The sequence below is a fragment of the Fundulus heteroclitus genome, chromosome 24 (assembly GCF_011125445.2).
Source record: "Fundulus heteroclitus isolate FHET01 chromosome 24, MU-UCD_Fhet_4.1, whole genome shotgun sequence".
Classification (NCBI taxonomy): domain Eukaryota; kingdom Metazoa; phylum Chordata; class Actinopteri; order Cyprinodontiformes; family Fundulidae; genus Fundulus; species Fundulus heteroclitus.
Window position 1 is genome coordinate 11,509,908 of NC_046384.1, and position 23,558 is coordinate 11,533,465.

Genomic DNA, 23,558 nt, shown 5'->3' on the forward strand with positions numbered 1-23,558 from the left:
GGAGACAAGCACAGATTGTGGGAGTGGGTGTGTAGCCTCCAACATCAGTCAGTCACGTACTCAGTGAGGGGCCCGACTATTAGTAAATGCGCCCCTGGGCAGTCCTTCAGACACATGCCTGTAGCCGACATGGGAGGGTGGACTCCATGTTCTACTACATGGGGGTTTTAGGAAAGAGTTGTAAGTTTGTGTCTCCCCTTGGAATTGCAATTGTAATTAAATATACGTATATTTTAAGTGTTTTGTCTCTGATAATTGTTTTCTTCCTTTGCTGCCGAATCTACGAACCAGGTTAGGTGGGCCTTAGTGAATGAGACAGGAAGATCGAGAGGCTGCCTCGTCAGCCTAAACCTTTTAAATGTTTTTAAAAGCCTTTGTATGCAGGAAATGTCCTATCATGTCCAATTCTACACTGTGGTCAAGCCAGCCGCCACTTCGAAAACGACAGTCAAGCCAACCCTCATGCAGTTTTGTAGGTCACCATGCATTACAGTAGTATAGCCTGAGAACACTTTTCCAAATAAAAGCAATGTTTGACATGTATTGGCATTTTTTATTTTTACACATATTGACTTCAGTTGGTTGAAATAAAAAAATTTTCTGCTTTATATAATACTTTTTATTCTGGTCTGCAGGTGAATATGGAAATATATTTTGGTCAACCTCTTTAGCCTAAATAACTACTAAAAACTACTTTTTTTCCCCAGGTGACTACTTTCACTTACAAATGACAGATGATGATCTCCAGATGTTACTCATCAAAGTCCATATACATGATGTGGAATTTCAAAATAAAAGCCACTGAAAATCTCTATATTTAGTCACTTTGAACTAAGTTGTTGTCAATGTTGCTACTACGCTGTAAGTTTTTAGTGAAGATTTCAAAATAAAAGCAACTCAACATAAGATTTTACAATTCTCTTTATCCAAGTTGCTGACGTTTACATTTTTCACACTATGTACATACTAATTAGACCGCCCCCCCCCACACACACAAAATAAAACAAGGTCCAGAAAAAACTGAAATAGAAAAAGGTAACCATATAAAATGTTTTAATTATTAAGAACATTTACATTGTTTTTATAATTTTGTTTTCAACAACCCAATGGACAGTTCAAGTTGGGTTCCCTTGGAGCTTTCAGGACGTCTTCATTTAAACCAAGGAACTGTTCATGGAACCATCTGCCACACGTGTCACACTGTATCTGCAAAACAAGTTACATAATATACACATTACTGGGTCAAGAACTTGGCTTTTGGTGTGTTCACACAATCTTTTCATTGTCAAATTTGGTTATTGAACAATACAGAACTGGTCAAGCTATGTTCCAAAAACAAAAAAGAAAACAGGTTCTTTATCAATTCAATATCTGATTAAATTTGGGAGTCAACCCCAGTCAAGATGGCCACCACATCAGCACAACAGGGAAGCTTAATGAAATTAACTCAAAGAATTTGAAATGTATTGTTGTATACATTGATGTGGATGTAAATGTTATTCATCCAAACACTGACTTATGCAGCCAATCAATATACTACCTTTCTAACACAGAGAAATCACACTTTAGGCATGGATGGACACAGAGACTGAACAGTATTATCTGAATATTGCATGATTGCATGTCCCTTATGATGCCATGAATGCTTGACATGCTGAGTATTCACATACTAAATGACAGAACATTGGTACCAAGCAATAAATTAACTTACCCAGATTTGTAATTGAAGGCCCTGCTCCTGCTGGTTTTGCCATAAAACACAAGGAGCAGTTGTTCCATGAATCAAACACTACAATGCCAGAAAATAGGTAACATCCCCATTATGGTTGCATGCGTTACATACACTAAGATCAACTACATGTTCAAAGGTCACACTACGACATCTTCATATAAAACAAGCTCCTATCCTTTTGTTTTGGTGCTATATGTTAAGCTTCGGGATAGTTGTTATTTATCCCAATCGTATTTAGAATGTAGCAATGAAATTTCCAATTAAAATTAAGTCAGACAGAGTATATGAATACAAAATGATCCTGCTGAAGCTAGATATGGCCAGAAAGGCAATGGGGAAGCAACTGCGCTGTTTTTCTCTCCCGACATCATCCAACCTATTGCTGGGACATTCATGAAACTCTCTGTGCTTCTCCTGAACTAATCTGAAGGCCACTTGAAGTTTGGAGGTTGCCAACGCATAACGTTGGCAACCTCTTCGCACTATGAGCTTCAGCATCCACTGCCCCCGCTCCAACAGTTTACGTGATCTAAGACTTAATGGCTGACTTGCTGTCGTTCCCAAACACTTTCATTTTCTTATGATACATCTGACAGTTGACTGTGGAATATTAATGAGCGAGGAAATTTCATGCCTGGATTTGTTGCAAAGGGGGCATCCTATCACAGTTCCACGCTGGAATTCACTGAGCTCCTGAGAGCGACCCGTTCTTTCACAAATGATTGTGAAAACCGTCTGTGTGCATAGGTTTTATACACCTGTGACCATGGTAGTGACTGGAACACCTGATTCCAATAATTTGTATGGGTGGGCAAATACTTTTGGCAATATAGAGTATGACCAGTACACTTAATGTTTGAACGGTCTTTTATTTTGAAGTTCCACATAAAATCTTAATCAGGTTTGTTGAGCAGCATCTTGAGGTTTTCTACTTTCACGCTGAATCAAAATTATTCACTGAAAACCTACGGCTTAATTAGTACCAACATTGACAGCAACTTAGGTCAAATTGACTTAATGTAGAGATTTTGGAGGGCTTTTATTTTGAAATTCCACATCACGTAGATGGATTTTGACGAGTAACATCTCTAGATCTTAATCTGTGGTCTGTACGTGAATGTAGTCACTTAGAAAAACAATTTGTTTTAAGCCCGTTTCAGCCTGTTTGCTATTGTTTTAGTAGTTATTCAGGCTAAACAATGACTCTGACCAAAGTCTATATTCCCATATTCACCAGCAGACCTGAATAACACAAATATATAACATAAAGCTGTAAAAAATATATCAACTAACTGAAGTTGATAAAAAAACACAAGAATAAAAACGGGGTTTACACGTCAAACACATAAATTTTATTTTGAAAAATAGTCTCGGTCATTACTACTATAATATATGGTGCTCGCATGACCTACAAAATCAAGTGAGGACCACTGAGCTGTATAATACACTGGAGTGCTGATTTTGCCGAAAAACTGAAGCCACTGGCCGCCATCTTGCTACTCCCTACTCTCACAGAATCCCACAGGATTTGGTTGCAACAACAAGCAGTTTTCTGGCTGAGTGAAAACGTTTCACAGGTAATTCTACAGTCAGTGGATGTACTAACACTATCAACTTCTAGGAAATTAGGTGCTGAAATATTTTACATGTTATTCATATTAAATATACATATATGTATATATAAGTATGTGTATATGTATATATGTATATATATGTATACACATATGTAAATATATGTTGTTGTACATTGTTATTTATATATTTATAAATGTTAAACATATATATTTAAATGAATAAAATGCAAAATATTTCAGCACATGACTTTCTCAGTACTTCATATTTTTAGAACATAACATAAAACTATATGGCATTTGACATTTTAAAAGTTTTAAGCCCCCCCTGAACATGAGAAAATCCTCGTCATTCGATGCTGTAGCGCACATATTCCCTAGTTACTGGGGGGGGGGGGGGGGGAATGGGGGGTACCAATATGGCGGCTGGTGGCTTCAAAGCGACTCGTTCAAACAGACGGTGATTAGCACTCCAGTGTATGATATAGCTCAGTGGTGAGGACTGGCTTTACTGCTGGTCTGACCGCAGTAATTCATTCATTCATTTTTAATAATTTTTTTTTTTTTTTTTTTTTTTTTTTTTTTTTTTACGAAAAACCAACTTCTCCTCTACCCTGCACCACATTGTTTTTACATGTAACCTTTTCTCTTGTAGCCTATCTTTTGAGAGTTTAATTAAACCATTTACGGCTTGCTTTTAATCATTGAGGAGATTCTGAACTCACCTGCAGCCGCGCAGACCACCAGAAAAAACACAAACCATCCGGGACCCGTAGGAGTTTTGATTGGAGAGAACAAAATCATGGCGTCTGTTTTAGAGGATTATAAATGAGGAAAAGTCCAGGCTGCTTCCGTCTATAACCCAAAGTAACATACCACGCTGTTTGCTGGAGATTAATTAATTTAGTCTGAGTTTAAAATCACCTGCAGCTCGGTTTTAAAGTCGGAGGAGCGACGCCTAGAAATTAGAATAACGGAAGAGGTTATAGCAGGTCCAGGTCCCAAGACTCCGCCTACAAATGATATTTAAAAATATATTACAGTCAGACTGACTCCTTTTGATACACAAAATGCTTGACAACGTCACTAAAATATTATATTACGTTGCTTAAACTTTAGTCAGGTTTTTGGATCTTAAATATTCCCTGTTCTGAGGCGGCGGTTTCCCGCCCCCTAGTGTTCAAAGATTGGCACTGCAGTTAATGTCACACAAAATATCTGACGCTGGAAGCTCAAGTAAGCCATGATAGGACTCTTCAAACTGTTATGTGACTATACTAAAATACCGTAGAGGAAAACAGGTGGAACTATTGGAGTTTCAAGGAGAGTATATCATTACGCACTATGAAGGTTGCAGTTTATTAGAGCCGCTGTGTGATTGCGCAATACCAAGGTGTCAGCCTTTTGTCAGAGATAAGTTCAAGATCTGATGTTCTTTGCTTCATAAAGTGTGAGGCAAAATAACGTTTAGTGTTGGGGAGTTTTAAAGAAGTGAAGAACAATACAAAATGTCCGACACTAAATGCCAAACAAAATGATGTTGAAACGTCTGAAACAAAAAGATCTGCTAAGTTGACCGCAAAGGGTTTGGCTCTTTACATTAAAACATGTCAAGAGAAAAGAAGTTTGAAATTTAAACAAGCTTCAAGGTTTTAGGAAATAAATCCTGAGGACAGTGCTTCCAATATTATAAATGTGCAATCTAATTCAGTGGTGCGCTCCAATCAATCACGGACATCTTCTACGTTATCCGCGCGTATTAAAGCGGAGGCAGAAAAAGCGGCGCCAGAGGAGCGTGTAGCTGCATTAAAAAAAAACAACAACAAAAAAAAAAACATTTAGTTGAAGCTCATTAAGAGGAGTTGAGAAAACAAAAGAAGCAGCTAGAGTTGGAAGCGGAGTTGGCAGCAACAAGTGCCAAGCTCCACGTCTTGGAAATGAATTCATCACAGTGTGGCTCAAAACGATCTGATGGGATGAATTCATATTTAGATAAAAGTTACGAACAAAAGGCGCCCCTACTGAATCCTGATGCCTAAACAAATAATTTGAACTTTATTGATCTCACAATGGAGAGAGTCACTTCTCCATTTGACCCATCCCCTTGGGGAGCAGTGGGCTGCCACTGTGCAGCGCCAGGGGAGCAATCTGGGGTTAGGATCTTGCTCAGGGACCCAGAGTGGCAGTCTGTGAGAGTTGAACTTTCGGGACTATGCATAAAAAAGTCGCTGAATGAATAGTTGTATAGTTGAGATATATATATATATATATATATATATATATATATATATATATATATATATATATATATATATATATATAATATATATCAGGAAAGAAAGTTTTAGGAGAATCAGTCGAGTTTTCCTCACTCTTGACAGTTGCTCTGGTAGCTAAAGGCGCACTTTAGTAAGCTGTCCAGGGTCATCAAAGTGATTTGGTCAAACCTTAACCAACATTCCTGCTTTTTGGGTGTGCCAGAAATGTGCTGTTTTGTAAAAAGTAATAACACATATAGAAAACGGTGAACCGTTTTAAAAATTTTTTATTGTCAAGGACTGTTCTAGAAAGCAGACTGGCTTCGGTGGTTGAACTCAAAGGGGAGATGGGATAAAATCTGGATGTGAAATGTGGAAAAAAAGCCCAACACATTTGGAATATTGGATTCGCCACATAGACCCATAACAAATTGTGTATTTGGATTATGCCTCCCCTATCAAAGAACTCCCCTGGATGTTATGGCGAGAGAGCCCAGAACTGCTCCCCTGCTCCCTCCTACCCCGTGGACATCTGTGGATGCTTCTGAACTGTGGGCCGGTGATAACATCAAGGACAATGGCCTCTCATTCATGGAAATATAACATCTTTCACCCAAACGCGCACACATAACTGATGCCCACAACAACATATGAACTTCATGAGGCTAGTCTCCAAGGTTAACCCCCTGCATAAATATTATCTCGTCATATGTGCTTTTCTCGTGCAAGGTTTTTTGATATCTCAAACTGTATCCTGGAATTAGGACAAAGTGTGAAATGTGTTTTTTTCCTTTTCCTCCCCAAATGTTGCCCCTATCTTTCCACAGAGTAAAAGGCAGCGCCCTATGGTAACCACGTCAGGCGGGGTCCTCGGCAGTGAATCGTTCCCGAGAATTGTATGTGATGGATGGTTGAACTGGAACTGTAATCTCCCTTTGGGATTATTAAAGTATTCCTGATTCTGATTCTGAGTTGCGTTCTCTTTAATTAGCGGTGGCAAGTGGCAGTGATCGGAGGTGAGTGGAATGGGTGTATGGGAGGAGGAAGGTGCCGGAAAATGTCCAGGGTGCAGCAGGCAAAACTGCATCCTGACAAAAATACATATATTAACTTTTAAATCTTGCATTTACAATGACAAAATATATATATTTTTTAGCACAGAATCAAGTCCAATTGGAAATGACAGAAAAACATGTATTAAAAACAGGTTGAAGAAGAGGATTGATTTAGCTACAAAATACAAGCTTACGTTGTGGGGTTTTTTTTTGTTTTAAATTATGACAGAAAATAGTAATCAGATCATTTGTCTGGAGGTTCCCCAAAGCGTGGCTCGTTCAGCGGTTCCAGCTGCAGCCACAGGCCTCCTTCGGCACGCAGGACGAGTTGTGGGAGACGCCGCGCTGCCCCCGGGCCGCTCCCCGATTCAGGGTTAACACCCGGGGTCAGACGAAACCTCAGCAGGGTCAGAGCCACCACAACCCGCAGCTCAGCCATGGCGAATTTCTGTCCGATGCAGTTCCTGTGAGCGGACACGGGTTAGATTCATCACTGATACGATCGGTTATTCTAGATCAGGGGTGTCAAACTCATTTTGGTTTAGGGGCCGCATTCAGCTTAATCTGATCAGAGGAGGGCCACACGAGTAAACTCATTGCAAGATTAAATAGAACTAATAAAAGTGGACTTGTTGTTGATTTTTATATTAAATTAATTTCACTTTTACACAATATATTATGAATAACCTCAGCGTTTTTAAGAAAAGTATGTGCAATTTCAACAATACTTTTACTCTGTTAAACATTTACCTAAGTGCATTATGCATAAGAACTGATCACAGTGATTGTACAATGTTGAAAAACATTTTTCACATTTTTGGAACTTAAAAACACTGTCCTACATGACAAAATACATCAAACAGATAAAAATTAAGAAATTATTTAAATTTTTCCACACCTGAAGCTTAATCTGCTAATTAAAACACAGCGCCCCTCGTGGACAATATAGGAACTGCATATTTTCCAATTAAACAAAGTACTGTACATGTTTTTTTCAATAATTGTTTTATCATTCTCTTCCTTTTATCTCCTCTTTCTTTCACCTTTTGTTTTTTTATTGTTCTTCCTTTCCTCTCCTACTTTCCCATTGTAGTGTCCATATCATATGAGATATTCCCCATATGAATCATAATAAAAATATTCACATTCATAAATCAAGCGGAGCACTATGGCAAAAGCAGTACTGCTCCACTTGTGAAAATCAAATCTGATGAGCTATTTTTGGCATTAAGACAACAATTATTATTGCCACATTGCCAGACAGGACACTGGGGAAAAAAAAAAAAAAAAAAAATTTTTTTTTTTTTAGTTTTTTAATAGTGATAATGCATTCAGCCACAGGGCCAGACTAAATTGTTCGGCGGGCCGGATCCGGCCCGCGGGCCGTATGTTTGACACCCCTGTTCTAGATCGTCTGTCGCTTAATGAGAAAACCGAACCTGGGGCCTGAGGAGAAGGGGATGAATCCATGAGCAGAGCGACTCTGTGTGCCGGTTGGCTCAAAACGCAGAGGGTCATACTCCTATAAACCAGGTTAAAATGTATCAAATTGGTACAAAAGTAAAAATATATGCTGTACATATATCCTTAAAGCTCTTACATGCGGGTTTGTCCAGACTTCAGGGTTGTGGTGCGTCCCGTAAAGGCTGACCAAACAGATTACACCTAAGTGAAAAACAGACAGTTTCTGACCATTTCTTTCACTTCCCAGCTGGGAGTGGCACCAAATAAACAGCCACGTATCACGAGGTGGCTGCCTGCATCTACAAATGTGCACAGAAACAAAACTGCAGCTGCTTTTCTTACACCCAAAGCTCCCAGAAAGCCCGGCTTCTCACCCTTTGGCACTGTCAGATCTCCTGGCAGCGTCATGTCCTGGGTGTAGTTCCTCGTTACGGCCTGGACAGGCGAGTGGAGTCTGAGGCTTTCCTTGATGCACATGGTGGTGAAGGGAAGGTTGGAGAGATCGTCCCTTTAAATGCAAAAGGTGTCTCTGTGTTATACCTTTACACAATTGCAGTGCTTTGGATAAATATTTATCTGCATGTGTGTGTGTGTTTTCTTACCACTCTATTTCATGCCCTTCCCGTCCCTCCATCAGTTCCATCACTTCCTGCCGGCATTTTTCCTGATAATGGATGTGTCGCGCTAAATTGTACAGTGTCCAGCAAATGGCGCTAGCTGTCGTATCATGTCCTGTGGAAAAAGTAAAAAAAAAACATCTAATTCTGTCTGCTATAAGTAATTCAATGTAGAAAATATTTTTTTCGCCATTTAACTGCTCCTCCGGTTATCATTTCAGCTCCTGTGTCTTTAAGACTGACTTCCTGATTGGCCAGCTTCTGAAAGCCTGCCAAAAAGCAGCTAACAGAGGTCCAAAATGGTTCGGGATTACTGCCCCTTTAACAGAAGAAATTTAACATTTTATTTTAGAAAAAAAAAAGAAATATATCCTAAATGACTCATTAATGAGAGATCCAATGGCCAAAATCTGCTTGGTACCATGTATTGAGGCTTTATGCTAGTAAAAATACTTGATGATGCTAGATTTAATGACTTTTACAAAGTAAATTGGTGTTAAATTGGTAAAAAAAAATTAAGAAGCTACATGTCATGTATGTTTGTAGTGAACCCTAATGTATCAATTGAATCCTATGAATACCTATATTCCATGTTTTTACAGTGATCAATGAAAGCATATACAGTCCATATATATATATATATATATATATATATATATATATATATATATATATATATATATATATATATGTGTGTGTGTGTGTGTGTGTGTGTATGCAGATTAATCATGATTTACTCTTATTTAACTTATTGTATAATATAAAATAAGGAAACTGATGACTAGACAATTAGGTGTTACAGAAGCTGTCTTATTAAATAAGTTTTACTTCCTTCCACTCCTTTTCGAATACGTTAATTACAATAGTACTGTTTTTGATTTTGTTTGACAAATTCATTTTCAATTATTAGTTAACAATAATTGACATAAACTAATTAACATTTAGTTTAGGTTCTGTTCTTTACATGTTTGAAATAAACTTACCTATACATGTGCATATTAGATCCAGACAGTGACGGCTTAAAATAAAGATCAGAGTTAAATGTGGGGATAAAAGTGATATTATATTACTAATATATAACTTTTGATATGAAAAAAAAATAGCATTTATATGTGTAAGATCATTTGACTTCACGAGCATGTAGCCCTTTGAAACAGCCTGCTTTAGGTTGTAGTTCATAATTCTGCCCACAGAGGGCGGTGTTTAGCCAAAATACAGTTTCACCTGCAAACATGAAAGTGTTGGCCTCCGCCTGTATTTCCTCATCTGAGAGTCCTTGCCCATCTTCATCCTGGATAGAAATCACACTTATGTCTTGCTTTCATGTATGTGGGTTAAATTAGTTATATTTCATCATACACTCGGTTTTTCTGTTCACCTTTGACAGCAGAATGATGTCCACAAAGTCTTTCTTTCTTTGTTGTCCCGCACTCTGATTGGTCAGCGCCTCTGTCTCCCTCTGCTGGTCAATGAGAGCACGGCGCTTCTGCACAACATCCCTGGTAAACCTGCAAGTTAAACAAACACAGGAGTAACAAAATGCACACGAAATAAAGAAAAAGGGAGAGTTTAAAATATTTTGCAGGCAACATATTGGAGTTAATGTGAAAGACATTGAATCAGTAGGCCTCTTTAGGCTTTGTGGTATATCGCCATGGCTGTAAATAATGTAAACTAGATTTCAAGCCGTTACATTACAGTATAATCTGATGGAAAGAATATATCACATAATTTCAATATCAACACTACCTGTGCACCACATTCAATGCTCTTTTGAATCTCTGTCCCTGCTGAGTTTTCCAGTAGATCCAGTCCCAGTGGTGCAAAATGCGAAGGCGGCGATCTATCACCAGGTCGCTGAGCTCCACAATGGCAGACACATATTCACTGGTGGACCTAAAGAAAGATGTTTTTTTTTTTTTTTTTTTTTTTTTTTCTTAAAGAAATCTACATATGGAAAGAAAGTTTTAGGAGAAACAGTGGAGTCCTCACTCTTGACAGTTGCTCTGGTAGCTGAAGGCGCACTTTAATAAGCTGTCCAGGGTCATCAGAGTGATTTGGTCAAACATCTCTATGTTGGTTGTTCCTTCCGCCACCAGGCGATGCCATTTGTTCTGGACATCAAACGAAAGGACAGGGAACAGCTTTCAGTTTGTGAACAAATATTGTTTTATTCCAACAGATTTCCCAGAGTCCCCCTTAACCAGCACTTCTGCTCTTTGGTTGTGCCGAAAATGCAAAAGCTTATACGGTATTTTAGATGTAAAGGTGTCAAAAAATGAGCCAAGTTTATTGTTTCTGTCAATTGATTCTTACTCCCGTATGGACTCAGAGGGAACTGACCACAAAAAAAAGCATCCTTTCTAAAAACTGACTCCTTCAGGATGGATGGACGACCCAGAAGCCCTCAGGAGGAACATTTTACGGTCAGTAAAGAGGAAGTCTGAAATGCTTGGCATAATGAGAAAAGGCTCATTTGGAGAAGACAACAGGAGGAAGAACTCAGTCCAAACGGTCAAGCATTATGGCGGTAGTTTCATACTGTGGGATCCTGGTGCATTACACATAAAAGATGGGATATGGAAGAAAGAGGTCTACCTTCAACTCTTTTAACACTACCGCAAATTAACATTTGGTGTCAAAAAAAAAGGACTTTGTAGATCGATATGACAAATAAAAAAGGTTTGGTTGTTTTTTTTGGGGGGTATTATTGGGATGATGTCTGTTTGCCCTCGGGGTTTATACATAAAAACATTTTTACACCATCAAATTAACACCTTTTTCTGCTGTTATTAGACTATTAAACGCTGTTCTGCTTTGGGACCAGAACCTGTCTGGAATCGCTCACACACCGCCGAGTCCTCTCACCCGTTCCCTCACAGCTGCATCCAGAGCCGATCCCTATGAATAACTGGCTGATCCATTTATGCAGATATGATGCATATTTTTTATTTTTTTTTAAAAGACAGCCTCTCCAGCTACTTTCTATGCTGCGGAGGCACCAACTATGACAAAGACGCGCTGTTTTCGGGCCTTACGTGCATGGTGTCGGTGGAGGAGTTGAACGTCAGGATGTAGTTCTTAAGGATGTCGAAATGAAAAGCCGGCGTCAACAGTCGCCTCTTGCGAGACCACTCCTCTCCGCTGCTTATTAGCAAACTTTGTCCTGGGACAAGAGGCGGCAGGTTAAACCAAATCACAGGCTGTCAGTCAGCAGGGTGGGGGGGTTAAGAGAGAAAATAAAACATAGCACACATATACAGTCCTCTTCTGGACGCAGCAGTTTACGAAACAGGAAGCCAGAAGATAATAAAGCAAAAACACATCTGACTCACCCAGCCATGGACGCAGATGGCCGTAGATCAGCTCGTCCTTCACCGTGATGTTGGCTTCCAGACGTACGGTAGCGGCGATGTGAGGGAACATAAAGGTCAACGTGAGCCCGGGATGCTGTGAAATGATCCGGCCTGTTTCGGGTGGTTTGGTTCCCTACCGGATGCCATCAGCAGGGGCTTGACGTAGTCGGGGTGGAAGACTCTGACCAGGTGGTAGAAAGGCCCCAAGAACCAGCAGCAGGAGTGCTTGTAGGTCTGCACCAGTTCGTCCACCTGCTGGAGGCCCTCCTCCGTGCTCCGCATCTGAAATGCCAACGCATTCACGTTGATCTGAAGATTTGAAAACAACGCGGCACGGCTGAGGCTGTTTTTATACCCCTCACCTGGCCGAGGTGACCTATCAGCCAGGAATGCGTCGGCGGCGTGTTGAAGCGGGACAACCGGCGCGTGTACCAGGCGTGGCGGGCCAGCAGCCTCACCGTCCAGACTCCAAGCACGCCCGCCAGCCCGGTCGCCAGCAGCCGCAGGAAGAGACAGAGCCCAGGCCAGCTGAGAACCTGCAAAAGGACGGCGTAAAGGAGAGCCATCGCGGCCAGATGTCCCGATCCGATCAGGCAGAAGCTGTCGGTGCTGAAACGCGCGCTAAACGTGTTCCTCCCACCGTTTACTGCACTCCTTTCACAACGGCAGCTGAAATTGCTTGTGGCCCCACTTCCTCTTTGTCTGTCGAATGCGGTCACTTTCATCATTTTCACTTCATACGACTTGCTTTTTTATTGATGTGGACTTAAAATGTGTCAAGATGCTCGGCGGAGTGGAGCGCGGTGTGAAAACGCGCTCTTTGAAGCACAGACCTCAGCATATTTTAGGCAACGGATCAACACAGAGAGGTGCAAGACTGAGGGGAAATGACACGTAACTTTGAATGCTTTTTTTTTTTTTTTTTTTTTTTTTTTACAGATAAAAATCTGGTCCTCCCAACCTTCACCGTGAATGAAATCCAGTGCAACAAACTGCTTTCACAACTGACTGAGTAACAAAATAAAAGGCACGCAGCGGACAAATCAGGAAGAGAGTAGTGGAGAAATTCAAAGCAGGGTACGGTTATAAAGCAACCTTTGAACACGAACAGAGCGCTGTTCACTCCGCGATCTAGAAATAGAGAAGCAAACTGACAACGACGGCTGTTGACAAAGGGAGCATTAATCAGAGACGCAGTGAAGAGGTTTCGGTGTAACTCTGGAGGAGCTGCAGAGGCCCTCGGCTCCTGTGGGAGGATGTGTTTTAAGGGCAACCGGCGAAATGTACTCTTCTGTAGCCAATAATTTGTTTTGTTTATTGTACAATCGCCCAAATACAATTTTTGGGAGGGAAATTACAAGAATAAATTCATAACATTCGGCGTATTGTTGGCCTTGAAGGCCAAAGCTTCCAAAAATTCAGTCACTACAGGTGCAAAGCAGATGTACCCTAAAGCTAAAATTTTAATAAAAGGTGTATTTTTCATATCATTCGTTATTCATTATGTATTATTCATTTGTATTCATATCATTTTTACTTCCCCCCCTTTGTGTTGGTCCATGAGTTTTTAAATATTTGCAAGGGACTGTACAGTTTATTACATTACTGACTGACTGACTGCTGATCCTCTAACACAGCTTCAACTCTGACTGGGTTTCTGCTCCTCTTCACCATCCCTCTCCACAAGCTCCATCTTCTGTCTTTTCACCTATACCGTCTTCTAACATCAGGTCCCTGAGAGTAATCGTAGAAAACACATTAAAATCCCTGAACATGGTGATGATTATGCCTCCCAGGATGTCTCCACCTATAGGAAACGGTTACACTGCTGAATGGTGCCCTGGGGCAGCACAAAGACTTTGCATACAGACAAACACAGGTCGCTTTCTTTAGTCGGGTTTCCTGATTAACAAAACCATGCATGTCATAGTTTTTTTTCTTTTCCACAACTTATTTTATTAAAACCAAATAAAAAGTGTTACTTTTTTTTTTTTTTTGGCCGTGCGTTCTGTCTGGTGTTGGTATCTGGTATCCATCGCATACTAGTCCAGTTACTTTTTAAGTCATGGCTGTCTAAAGTAAAAAAAGAAAAAGTTGTAGATTACTTGAAACCGATGCTGCCCTCTGCGACCACTTTATCAGGAAAACCCTGCCAGTACCATGCTGGAGCTGCATCGAGCCTTTCTGGCATGGATGCAGGTACTATTCCCTTACAGATATTGGTCCATATGTCTGTGACAGCATCACTCACATGCTGTAGATCTGTCAGCTGCAACTCCATCATAAGGATCTCCTATTGTCTCAGCAGGATCTAGAAAATCTAATCCATGCATTTATTTTTAGTCGAATTGATTACTGCAACGGTGTTTTCACAGGCCTGCCTAAAAAGTGGATCAGACAGCTGCAGCTGATCCAGAACGCTGCTGCCCGCGTCCTCACTAAGACTAAGAAAGTAGAGCACATCCCCCCAGTTCTAAAGTCCTTACACTGGCTCCCTGTATCTCAGAGAATAGACTTTAAAATACTTCTGTTAGTCTATAAATCCTTAAATGGCTTAGCACCTAAATACATCACAGACTTGTTATCGGTGTATAAACCCTCCAGACCACTAAGGTCTTCTGGCTCCAGCCTACTCTGCAGAACCAGAACCAGAACCAAACATGGAGAAGCAGCATTTAGTTCCTATGCTCCAATTATCTGGAACAAACTTCCAGAAAACTGTAAAGATGTGGAAAACCTTAGTTCCTTTAAATCAAGATTAAAAACACATTTGTTTAAAATTGCCTTAAACTGTCCTAGTTAACTGAATCACCACTTTTTTGTTCTATTTTCTATCAACATTTTATTCCTACTTGCTTTTATTCTGTTTTATTTTGCTATATTTTAATCATGTAAAGCACTTTGCATTGTCTTTGTACTGAATTGTGCTATATAAATAAATTTGCCTTGCCTTGCCTTGCCTATTTCAGCCCCTCCAAAAGGTGCTCTTTTGGAGCCACTGGAGTACAGGAACATTTTTGAGAAGATCTAAGCGTCGTGACATGGAAGTAGCCTTCAGAAGGTGGCTACAGTGTGGTAATAAAGGGAAGGACACGATCAAGAACAGCACTCAGGTTAGGCTGTGGTGTTTAATGATGCTTTGTTGGTGCTAAGAAGCACAAAAATATGAAAAACCATATTCCTTACGCCAAAACACCACCAGCAGACACAACATCCATCCATCCGTCCATCTATTTTCTGTCACGCTTATCCCTATTGGGGTCGTTCCAGTTCCAACTTTAAAAAAAACAGTAGGATTGAACTGTGTGACCACGGTAAATACAACCAGCCACAAGATCATCAAAATGTATTTTTAATTTCAGCATTTTGTATTTTAAAAACACAGCCAGAGGGAATTAACTCGTTTTTAACTGTGGCTACCGCTAGGCTTTACAACACGGCAGCCATGTTGGATTTTGAGGTCTGGGCAAGACCTTTTTCACTCAGAGCTTTAGCTTTTAGGGACCTTTTTATTATTTGTTTCAACCTCAGACATGGAAAATTAAACTTCTGGATAAAAAAAAAAAGCCTGCTTAAACCAAGTCCTTCAACCTACCAAATAATGACCTGGTATGGGATTTGCTTTCTGTCTCGTATTTTAACAACTGAGTCCTGCTGTATCCATTTATACAGCTCTAACTGACTGTAAATGTGGAACTTGGAGAAATATTAAGTGTACGTTTTTGAGACTTACTGGCATAGAGTTTTATTAGTTTTGTGCGTTTACCGTTAGAATATCAGAATTTTCCGACTTTTCTCAGCTGAAAAGCTGTTTTTTACGAGGCGCTCCTGAAGGCAACGCTGATTGGCACCTGTTGCAAACGGAATGGTTCCCGAAAACTGGTTTGGAAATCGTTTGCTGCTCCGGTTGTTGCGCTCTCTGTGAGACGGGAAGCCCACGCCCTGCAAACAGGTTTGGAGACTTTAGGCGTAATGCTGACCTCTGCCGCCCTCAGGTGAGTTTTTACCCGGTTAAATATGTTGTTGTGACGGGGAGAAAAAAACAAACGCCCCACAGCTGCTGTGTTTTTAGCTAAATTAGTCTCATGACGTAAATAAATTAACAACACTTTCGCCCATCAACAAAACAAACAAATAATGTAACAGTCCATATAAATTAAAGCTTAATTAAATAAACATGTTTGTTAGAACAACTTGTGACATGTTTTGCATCTTGTATTTTCCCTCCAAAAATCAAAATCAAAATCAAATAATGAATTAAGAAAGTGCATGAATTGATGCAATCTGCTTGGTTTCCTTAGATGGAAAACTCTTTGTGAAGTTTCTTGAGATGACATGAATTGGTGCCATAAACTGAATTTAATGAAATTAAAAACAAGGTTAAGGACCTAAATTACAGACCCCTTTAGGTACCATAGCAATTTACTCCTAGAATGTATTTTATCCAAATTTAATTTTAGATATTTTTTTTGTTTGTTTCTCATTAAAATAGTGAGCATACTCCTCTTTAAAGAAGCACAAGAAGTTATTTGGATATGTAGAAAAGTATCTGTTTTTTAAGAGTGAATTGTAACATTTTTTTTAACTTACAATGCATTAAAATCCACATTGCTCCCAATCATAAAAGAATTCCCTTACTGGTTTAATAAACTGAACCCTTTCCCTTTTAAATTAGTTGAGAAGCACTGAATTCAAGACTGTATTGTATTTGGAAAATGACCTTGTTATTAATTAGCATTTATTTTTTTATTTCTCTGTATTCGTCTTGCAGATTTTAAACCTCTCAACGATAAAATGGCAGAAGGACATGATGATTCTGCCAAACGGGGATCTGTAGAGCCTTTGTGCACCCCTCGGTCATCCCACCGCTGCAGCTACACCGGTGAATCTCCTCCGCAGTTTCACCGGAGGACTCGTCGTTCAGCCCAGGGTGAAGATGAGGACTCGGTGGACTGTCACCCCAGCATGCAGCCAAACGAACCGCCTTCGCCTTGCTTCTACGAGGAGCTCTTCTGCACCAGCAGGACCCCCATGCCTCTGGCCCCGCTAACCGGTGCCTTGCTGGCCTCCTCGGGCCAGCGGAGCGACGTGGTGAAGGAAGGTTATCTGGGCAAGCTGGAGCGGAGCCACAGGAGATATTTCGTCCTGAGGACAGGAAGTCACACTGGTCCAAGCAGACTGGAGTGGTACAAGAGCCGGGATAAGTTCACAGCAATGGAGAAGTCTGCTGGGAAGGCTGGTCTGTTTGGAGCCAACAAGCAAGGGTAGGTTTAAAACAACAAAAGACTTCAATTAAATTAGGAGCTAGAGCTGGGTTTACCTTTTGTGATGGGGTTACCACAGTGTGCAGGGAAGATTTAGCTTATTGCAAGCTTACATTTCTGCACTTCTTTGTAAAACTTTTGCAAAATGTTTCCTAAAAGAAACTAGTAGAGTGGTTATACTTTTGCATGATTTAAAATAACATTAATCAAAAATCCCTCCAAGGGTCATTTACCTCCGATGCTGTCTTGGTGTGAGTCGGAGTGGCAGTACCCGCAAGGGCCACATGGTGGCGCTGTACGACAAGGGCCAGACTCTTGTGCTGGTGATGGAGGAGCAGCAGCAGCAGGAAGACTGGTACGTGGCCATAAAGAAGGCGATGGAGGAAGAGCAGAAGGACGAGGAGCACGAAGAAGGGTTGGACGAAGAGGACGATGGGTACTGTACTCTACCGGCCGCAGCTTTCTTCAAAGAGGTAGGCCGACGCTTTTCGTCTTGAACAGTCCAGGAAAGAGCCGGTGTGCTACAGAGTTTGGAAAAATCTTGGGTTTTGAGTATGTTCCAGGGTGGGAGAAGTAAATCAAGCTCTCCTTCCAGACTTCATTCCTTATCATTCAATCGTCCCTTTGTCCAGCCATCCATACGTTTATTCATCTTTCTCTACGTCATGAATCCATTTATCTACTCATCCACCTGTCGTCCAGACGTCTAGCATTTGTCCCTGTAGCGACATTATCAGTTTATGTACCCTGCTGCTTTATTTCCATCAATCATCCATTAATTAGTCCATTAGTCTGTTCATCAATCAGTTCTTTTAATTCCATCCATCGTCAGCTTTCCTTTTAGTCTAAAGTGTTATCATACTTTTAAAAAGACTGAGCCCCCATCCCCACGGAGATGAGGTGAATCCACAAAGGTATTTTGTGGTTTAGGCTGTCTGTCCACATGGAAGGCCGTAAACGATTATTTGTGAAACAGGGTCCTAGAGTTTCCCTTTTCCATGTTTTTTTCCATGTTATACACAGCAAAAAGGGAACTAAAAGTAAGTAAAATTTTCTTGAAATGAATGTGTTTTCCCTTGATTTGAGCAGGTAAATAAGACTTCGCCAATGGAAAAAGATTTTTGCACCTAAAATAAGAACAATTCATCTCCATCTTATTTGAAGTGCAGGGTATCTAATTATCTTATTTTAGGGGTAAAAATACTTATTCCATTGGTAAATGGAAAGTCTTATTTAGCTTCTAAAATCAAGGGAAAATATCTCCTTTTGCAGAGTAGCCTAAGTTGTCTGATCAGCACATGCCTCGTGTTTCTTAGGGTAGTGTCACAGCGCCACCAATGGGCCTGGCATACCTACTGCAGCCCTTTCGGTTGTGCTGTGTTTTCTCGCGTCACATTTCTTTTCTTAATCGTTTATGAAAATTTACCAGGTTTGTCTCTGTAGACAAGGCCTGAAAGTTTGAGTCTGCAATGTTCTGGATTTCTCTAATGAAAGATTTGAAGGATCTATGAATATTGGCACATTTTTTATTTATTTTTTTATTGGGTTTACTCGCAACAAATGATATAGGAAATCTTTAATGATTATGTGATTAGCAGTACAGTTTGATCAGCTTTGAATAATTTGCACTTCAACTCAAAGGAATAAGAATAAAACAAAAACAAAAAGGCTTTTGTTTGCATTTTAGTCAATTATATAAACGCCCATTCTATAATAATCTGATATTCAAGCAGTTAAAATTAAAATTTCCGACTTTGAGACGTGGTTTGGAAAGCCAAACACACATTTGTACCACAATGTCTTAGATTTTGAGTGGAGAGAATGTCATCTTGGGCTCCCACTCCTTATTGACCCACCACCTTCGTCTAAGGTCTGGCCCGTCATGGTGAAGCCCAGAGGTCTGGGTTCCTCCAGACCGTTCACTGGGGAGAACCGCCTCTGCCTTACAGCGTCAACACTCGTCCTGGTCCGCCTGGGATCCAGTAATGACTTGCCATCAGTGACGATTCCGCTGCTGAGCGTTCGCCGTTTTGGACACCAGGACGGCTTCTTCTTTTTGGAGCTCGGCCGGACGGCGCCTCACGGCCCTGGAGAGATCTGGATGGAGGCGAGAGAAGAAGGTAATCGGGTGTAGCAAAAATGAAATAAAATCTGTTTTTTGCTTTTAAAGAATTCCTGCTTTTTGATTGGTCCATCCAGGAAACCCAGCTCTGGCCCAACACATTCACGAGGCGGTACGGGAGGCGGTCCAAGCCCTACGAGCTCTTCCCGACTTCAGCAGATCCCCGACCTCCAGTCACAATCAACAGCCGGGCGTTCTGGCCTCAAAGCGCTGCCGGCCCAAACACAGAGACAGGCCGGCTAACGTTAGAGCACTTAAACCTCTGGCTCTGCACCCCAGAGACCCTGACAGCCAGACGAGTCCTGTGCACCTTCACCACGGAGCTCAGAAACCAGACGACACCAAGTCTGAGTCCTCCCTGAGCTTCACGTCGCACCTCAGCCCTTCCAGATGCCAGCAGAGCCCCGTGCCAAAACCCAAAAGCTGCAGGACCCAGAGCTGGGAGTCGGCTGAGAAGGAAGAAGGGCTCGGCTACATGATGATGTCCCCTACAGTCAGCCACAGCTTATCGGAGCTATCTCAGGAGGATTATGTGGTTATGGAGAGTCCACAGAAACCCAGCCGGCCAGGGTACCTCTCCTCTTCATCATGTTCTTCCCTTCAGACGTCCTTCAGCAGGTAAGTCAGCTATTCTAAAACTTGGAGAGCCTCAGGGAGTATTTGCCTCTTTATTTAAAGATGTTCACAAATCAAAGTAATTTAGATGTAGAGTAGCAACTTCTGAGGAAAACATAAGGGCACACATCCCCCTAATAGCTCCTGTTTCCCACCTTCAGAGGGATGCTTGCTGTAGCCGTCTACCAGTCTCTCAATCTGTCTAGGAAAAGTTTTTCCACTCGCCATGATAAGTCATGAGATGTGAGAGAGTTGCTGCACGTACTTCCAATTTCTCGTCATCCTGCAGCATCTCCATGAGACGACTTGGTGTAGGATTTCATATTTCTTAAGACTCAGCCAATCCGTGGTGGTTTAAATTGATTGTTTTGGGTCATTTTCATTATTTCACGCCTAGTTCAGCTTTTTGTTTTTGTTAAAGGTGGTCTCACATTTTCTTCTAGCTCCCTCTGTTACATGCGAGAACTCATGATGGACTTTATGATAGGTCCGAGCTCCGAGCAAACCATCCCCAAACTATGACACTTCCACTTCCATGCTTTAAAGTTGGCATGAGCTTCTTTTCTTGCAATATGATATTTAAAGGACAGTTTGTCCTCTCTTCTAGTGGTAAAGTAATTAATAATCACACGTGTCAAAGGCACATTATTCCAGTAACCGCTGTTTTCTCCGGAAAACCTTTGTCTGATTGTCATGAATAAAAGGTTTCATCCTTGTACATCTCCCTTTTTAAAGTTAGTGCCTTTTAATATAAAAAGCAGGAAAAAAAAAAAACCTGCTGCAAGTCCCATGGTGACATTTTCTAATTTTTGGAGACTTCTTTCAGCATCTTGCAGTCTGCTTTCAGGGTGAACGTCCTTCAAGGACCAGACTTTATCATGTTGCCAGTTGTTTGAATGCCTTCCCTCCAACTTATTGATTATATTCTATGAAGAGGAATGGTAGGTGTTAAAGTCAAGTTTTCAGATGTATTCAAACTCTTTCCAGACTCCTAACATGCTACATTCGTCTTTGTGAAAGGCTCAAACAGTTAATTGTTGTTAAACAGTCAGGAGCACCTGAGGTTTAAGTGGGACGAACCTGATGTGATTTGCCTCTGTGTTCTAAAAAAAGGTAAAAAACAAAGCAACTGGACTTGTTTTCAGTTGTTGAAGACGTTTCGCTTTCTTTCCAGGAAGCTTTCTCAATTCAAAAAGTCTGGAGTAATGTGGAGTAACAAGCTTTATACCATTGGCAAACAAAGGCCTTGCAATGGCTTAGATAACATGCAAATTCAACCATTCCTGGAGAGGAAGCGAAACGTCTTTAGCTACGGAAAACAAGTCCAGTTGTTTTGTTTTTTACTTTTTTTTTTGGATGACCATGACCTGGATGACTGAGAATCTTCACCAGCATTTTGCCTCTGTGTGACTTCTAGCCACTTTTAGCTGGGAATAAAATGTGGGGTGTCCTAAATTCTCACTACATGACTGCTCTGTACCATTACTGACACACAAGGACAAAGATACTGCAGGTTAAAACCCTAAATCTTTAGAGTTTTCAGAGAAGCTTCTTAAACTGTGATGCAGTTGCTCATTTTTAGTTTGAAAGTTTGAAACGTAACCTCTCCACCCTAACAGCTCCACCTATGACGGCTTCTCTCCTGTCCATCCGTCCCGTCTTCACACCCAGGAGATCAGTCAGCCGTGCTGCCCGGGGACTCCAGAAAAAGACCCTTCGTTCAACGCCAGCCGGTCCGCTCCACCGCAGGCTGAAGAGCAGCTGGATCAGACCTCTGATAGGTCTGTGCTGACTCCTCCCTTTTTGTTGAGCGGGTCAGGAATCAAAAAGCCTCCACGGTCCAGTCCAGATGTTGATACAGGCCAGTCCGGTCACCCTCCGCCGGCGCCGGTCCAGTCTGCTGCCAGAAGATACTGGCTCTCCATGTGTTTTCTCTCTTGCCTTCAGACAGGGCAACGAGCTTGAGTGTTGGAGTAATTACTTGTGCTTATCGGTTAAATTTTTGTAATAAATGTTGACTGTAACGTCTTTTTCTCACTAAACAAGGGCCTGCTGTCACCACTGAAAAGAGGAAAGCGAGGACGGAGCAGCAATGATCTAAAAGATGAACTCTGCCTCTGGTTTCTGCACTTTAACACACTTGTACAGTGCACAAATGTTATCCGGATCACATGCTAAAAAAATTGTTGGGGTTTTGAGATCTTAGTATTCTTGAATTGTTTCAGTACAATAAGAGAAAAAAAAAATAAAGTTGCCTTTTTGACTGTTTATAGTGTCTCAAGATGATTATTTTTTTTGGGTCCGTGTTTAGCAAATTCCGTTGTTTTCGAAAAGTACAAAATTTGGAAATGGTGAAGTGTTAAAACATGATTCATCTAAACTAAAGATTACTTTAATTTTTGTATTTTAAACGTTTTCTGTTACAAGCTCATTTTGTATAAAGAGGCGACATAAAATAGAGAAAAAAACTGAGAGGAGCAGCGCCTCTGACTGCACAGCTCTCTGAGAATAGACGAGTGTTGAAAGGTAAATTGTTCCTGGATCATGGTGAAAATAGGCGGGCTTTAAAATGCAGATCAATGAGCCTTTTTCTCTGCGCATGCTTTTACCCACCAGCCTGGAAAATGAGAGGCGATCCGTGAGGCAACCAAAAGCAAAGAGAGAGCATCACGTAATAAAACTTCATAGGACCATTTAAGCTACTGACATCTTAATTTACAATACATAAATACCTTCTCGTCTCTTACCTTTGTTTACAGTGTATTTATGTATATATTTTCTGTATTGTGTTCCATTCTAAAATATTTATTAAGCCTTGGGTAGTTTCACCTGATCTGGAGGTGGGACAAACAGTCTGCCCTTCTGAAACAAACAGTAAATGTGATATATATCTCATCTGCAGGTGAATATTTCCTTAAATCCCTGAGTTTACCAGCCAGAGTCTTGCAAATGTTTATCGCATTATCTTGGCCTGGATAAATCACTTCTCATTGGATGGTTTGAGCATCATGATTAAACTGTTTTTCATAGCAGCAAACCTGAAGTAAAACAAATCATGCATCTAGGAAGCCAGTGAGAAACAAAAAAATAAACAAAATGGAATGTGAACCCCAATTTTAAGTTATTTTGACAAAAAAAAGCAGAGGGCTGTCTAAAAAAAATATTATTTGGCAGATTCATACATGTTTGACCTGTTATTTTTTTTTTAACAAATCTACATTTACGTACAGTACAGAGACTACCCTTGTCAAGGTGTTCAATGACATCCATAGCCCAGCGCAGGAGCGATGAAAAGGTAGCCCACAGCTTCAGCTAGGAACCATTGATCAGGTCTGAATTCTGGGTGTAGTGATGAACTCAGACCTGAACTTTCAAAAGCATCTAAAGACAATTACAAAGTCAGTTTTCTATCACCTGAAGAACATTTTCAGGAGTAAAGGACTGATGTCTCAGCAGGATCTCAAAAACGAATGTTTGTCAAGTAGATTTTTTTTTCACTTACAC

The 23,558-nt window shown here is 40.8% G+C and overlaps 2 protein-coding genes across 2 annotated transcripts; one reads left to right on the forward strand and one right to left on the reverse strand.

The window, feature by feature from the left end:
* Window positions 1-5,974: 5,974 nt before the first annotated feature.
* On the reverse strand, window positions 5,975-12,619 carry LOC105917421 (cytochrome P450 4F3). The gene is made up of 13 exons (XM_036127816.1): window positions 12,416-12,619; window positions 12,191-12,335; window positions 12,033-12,086; window positions 11,736-11,863; window positions 10,690-10,811; window positions 10,447-10,593; window positions 10,076-10,205; window positions 9,922-9,988; window positions 8,683-8,812; window positions 8,455-8,588; window positions 8,217-8,281; window positions 8,056-8,138; window positions 5,975-7,080 (listed from the first exon to the last, which is right to left on the reverse strand). The coding sequence occupies exons 1-13, from the start codon at window positions 12,617-12,619 to the stop codon at window positions 6,861-6,863; spliced, it is 1,629 nt and encodes a 542-aa protein (XP_035983709.1). The 3' UTR covers window positions 5,975-6,860.
* A 3,278-nt stretch (window positions 12,620-15,897) lies between these two features.
* Window positions 15,898-22,322, forward strand: LOC105917442 (insulin receptor substrate 1). Its single transcript, XM_021310445.2, has 6 exons — window positions 15,898-16,048; window positions 16,825-17,317; window positions 17,541-17,790; window positions 19,188-19,437; window positions 19,517-20,057; window positions 21,674-22,322. The coding sequence occupies exons 2-6, from the start codon at window positions 16,848-16,850 to the stop codon at window positions 22,017-22,019; spliced, it is 1,857 nt and encodes a 618-aa protein (XP_021166120.2). The 5' UTR covers window positions 15,898-16,048; window positions 16,825-16,847; the 3' UTR covers window positions 22,020-22,322.
* Window positions 22,323-23,558: the final 1,236 nt, after the last annotated feature.

What these genes read in the sequence shown, in the direction of transcription:
- LOC105917421 (XM_036127816.1), bottom strand. Translation starts at nt 12,619, where the DNA reads ATGGCTCTCCTTTACGCCGTCCTTTTGCAGGTTCTCAGCTGGCCTGGG. An exon ending in CCATCTGCGTCCATGGCTGG is followed by an intron (nt 11,864 to 12,032) that starts GTGAGTCAGATG and finishes CTCTTGTCCCAG; the next exon opens with GACAAAGTTTGCTAATAAGC. An exon ending in GAAGGGCATGAAATAGAGTG is followed by an intron (nt 8,589 to 8,682) that starts GTAAGAAAACAC and finishes TTGCATTTAAAG; the next exon opens with GGACGATCTCTCCAACCTTC.
- LOC105917442 (XM_021310445.2), top strand. Translation starts at nt 16,848, where the DNA reads ATGGCAGAAGGACATGATGATTCTGCCAAACGGGGATCTGTAGAGCCT. An exon ending in TTTGGAGCCAACAAGCAAGG is followed by an intron (nt 17,318 to 17,540) that starts GTAGGTTTAAAA and finishes AATCCCTCCAAG; the next exon opens with GGTCATTTACCTCCGATGCT. An exon ending in CCGCAGCTTTCTTCAAAGAG is followed by an intron (nt 17,791 to 19,187) that starts GTAGGCCGACGC and finishes CCTTCGTCTAAG; the next exon opens with GTCTGGCCCGTCATGGTGAA.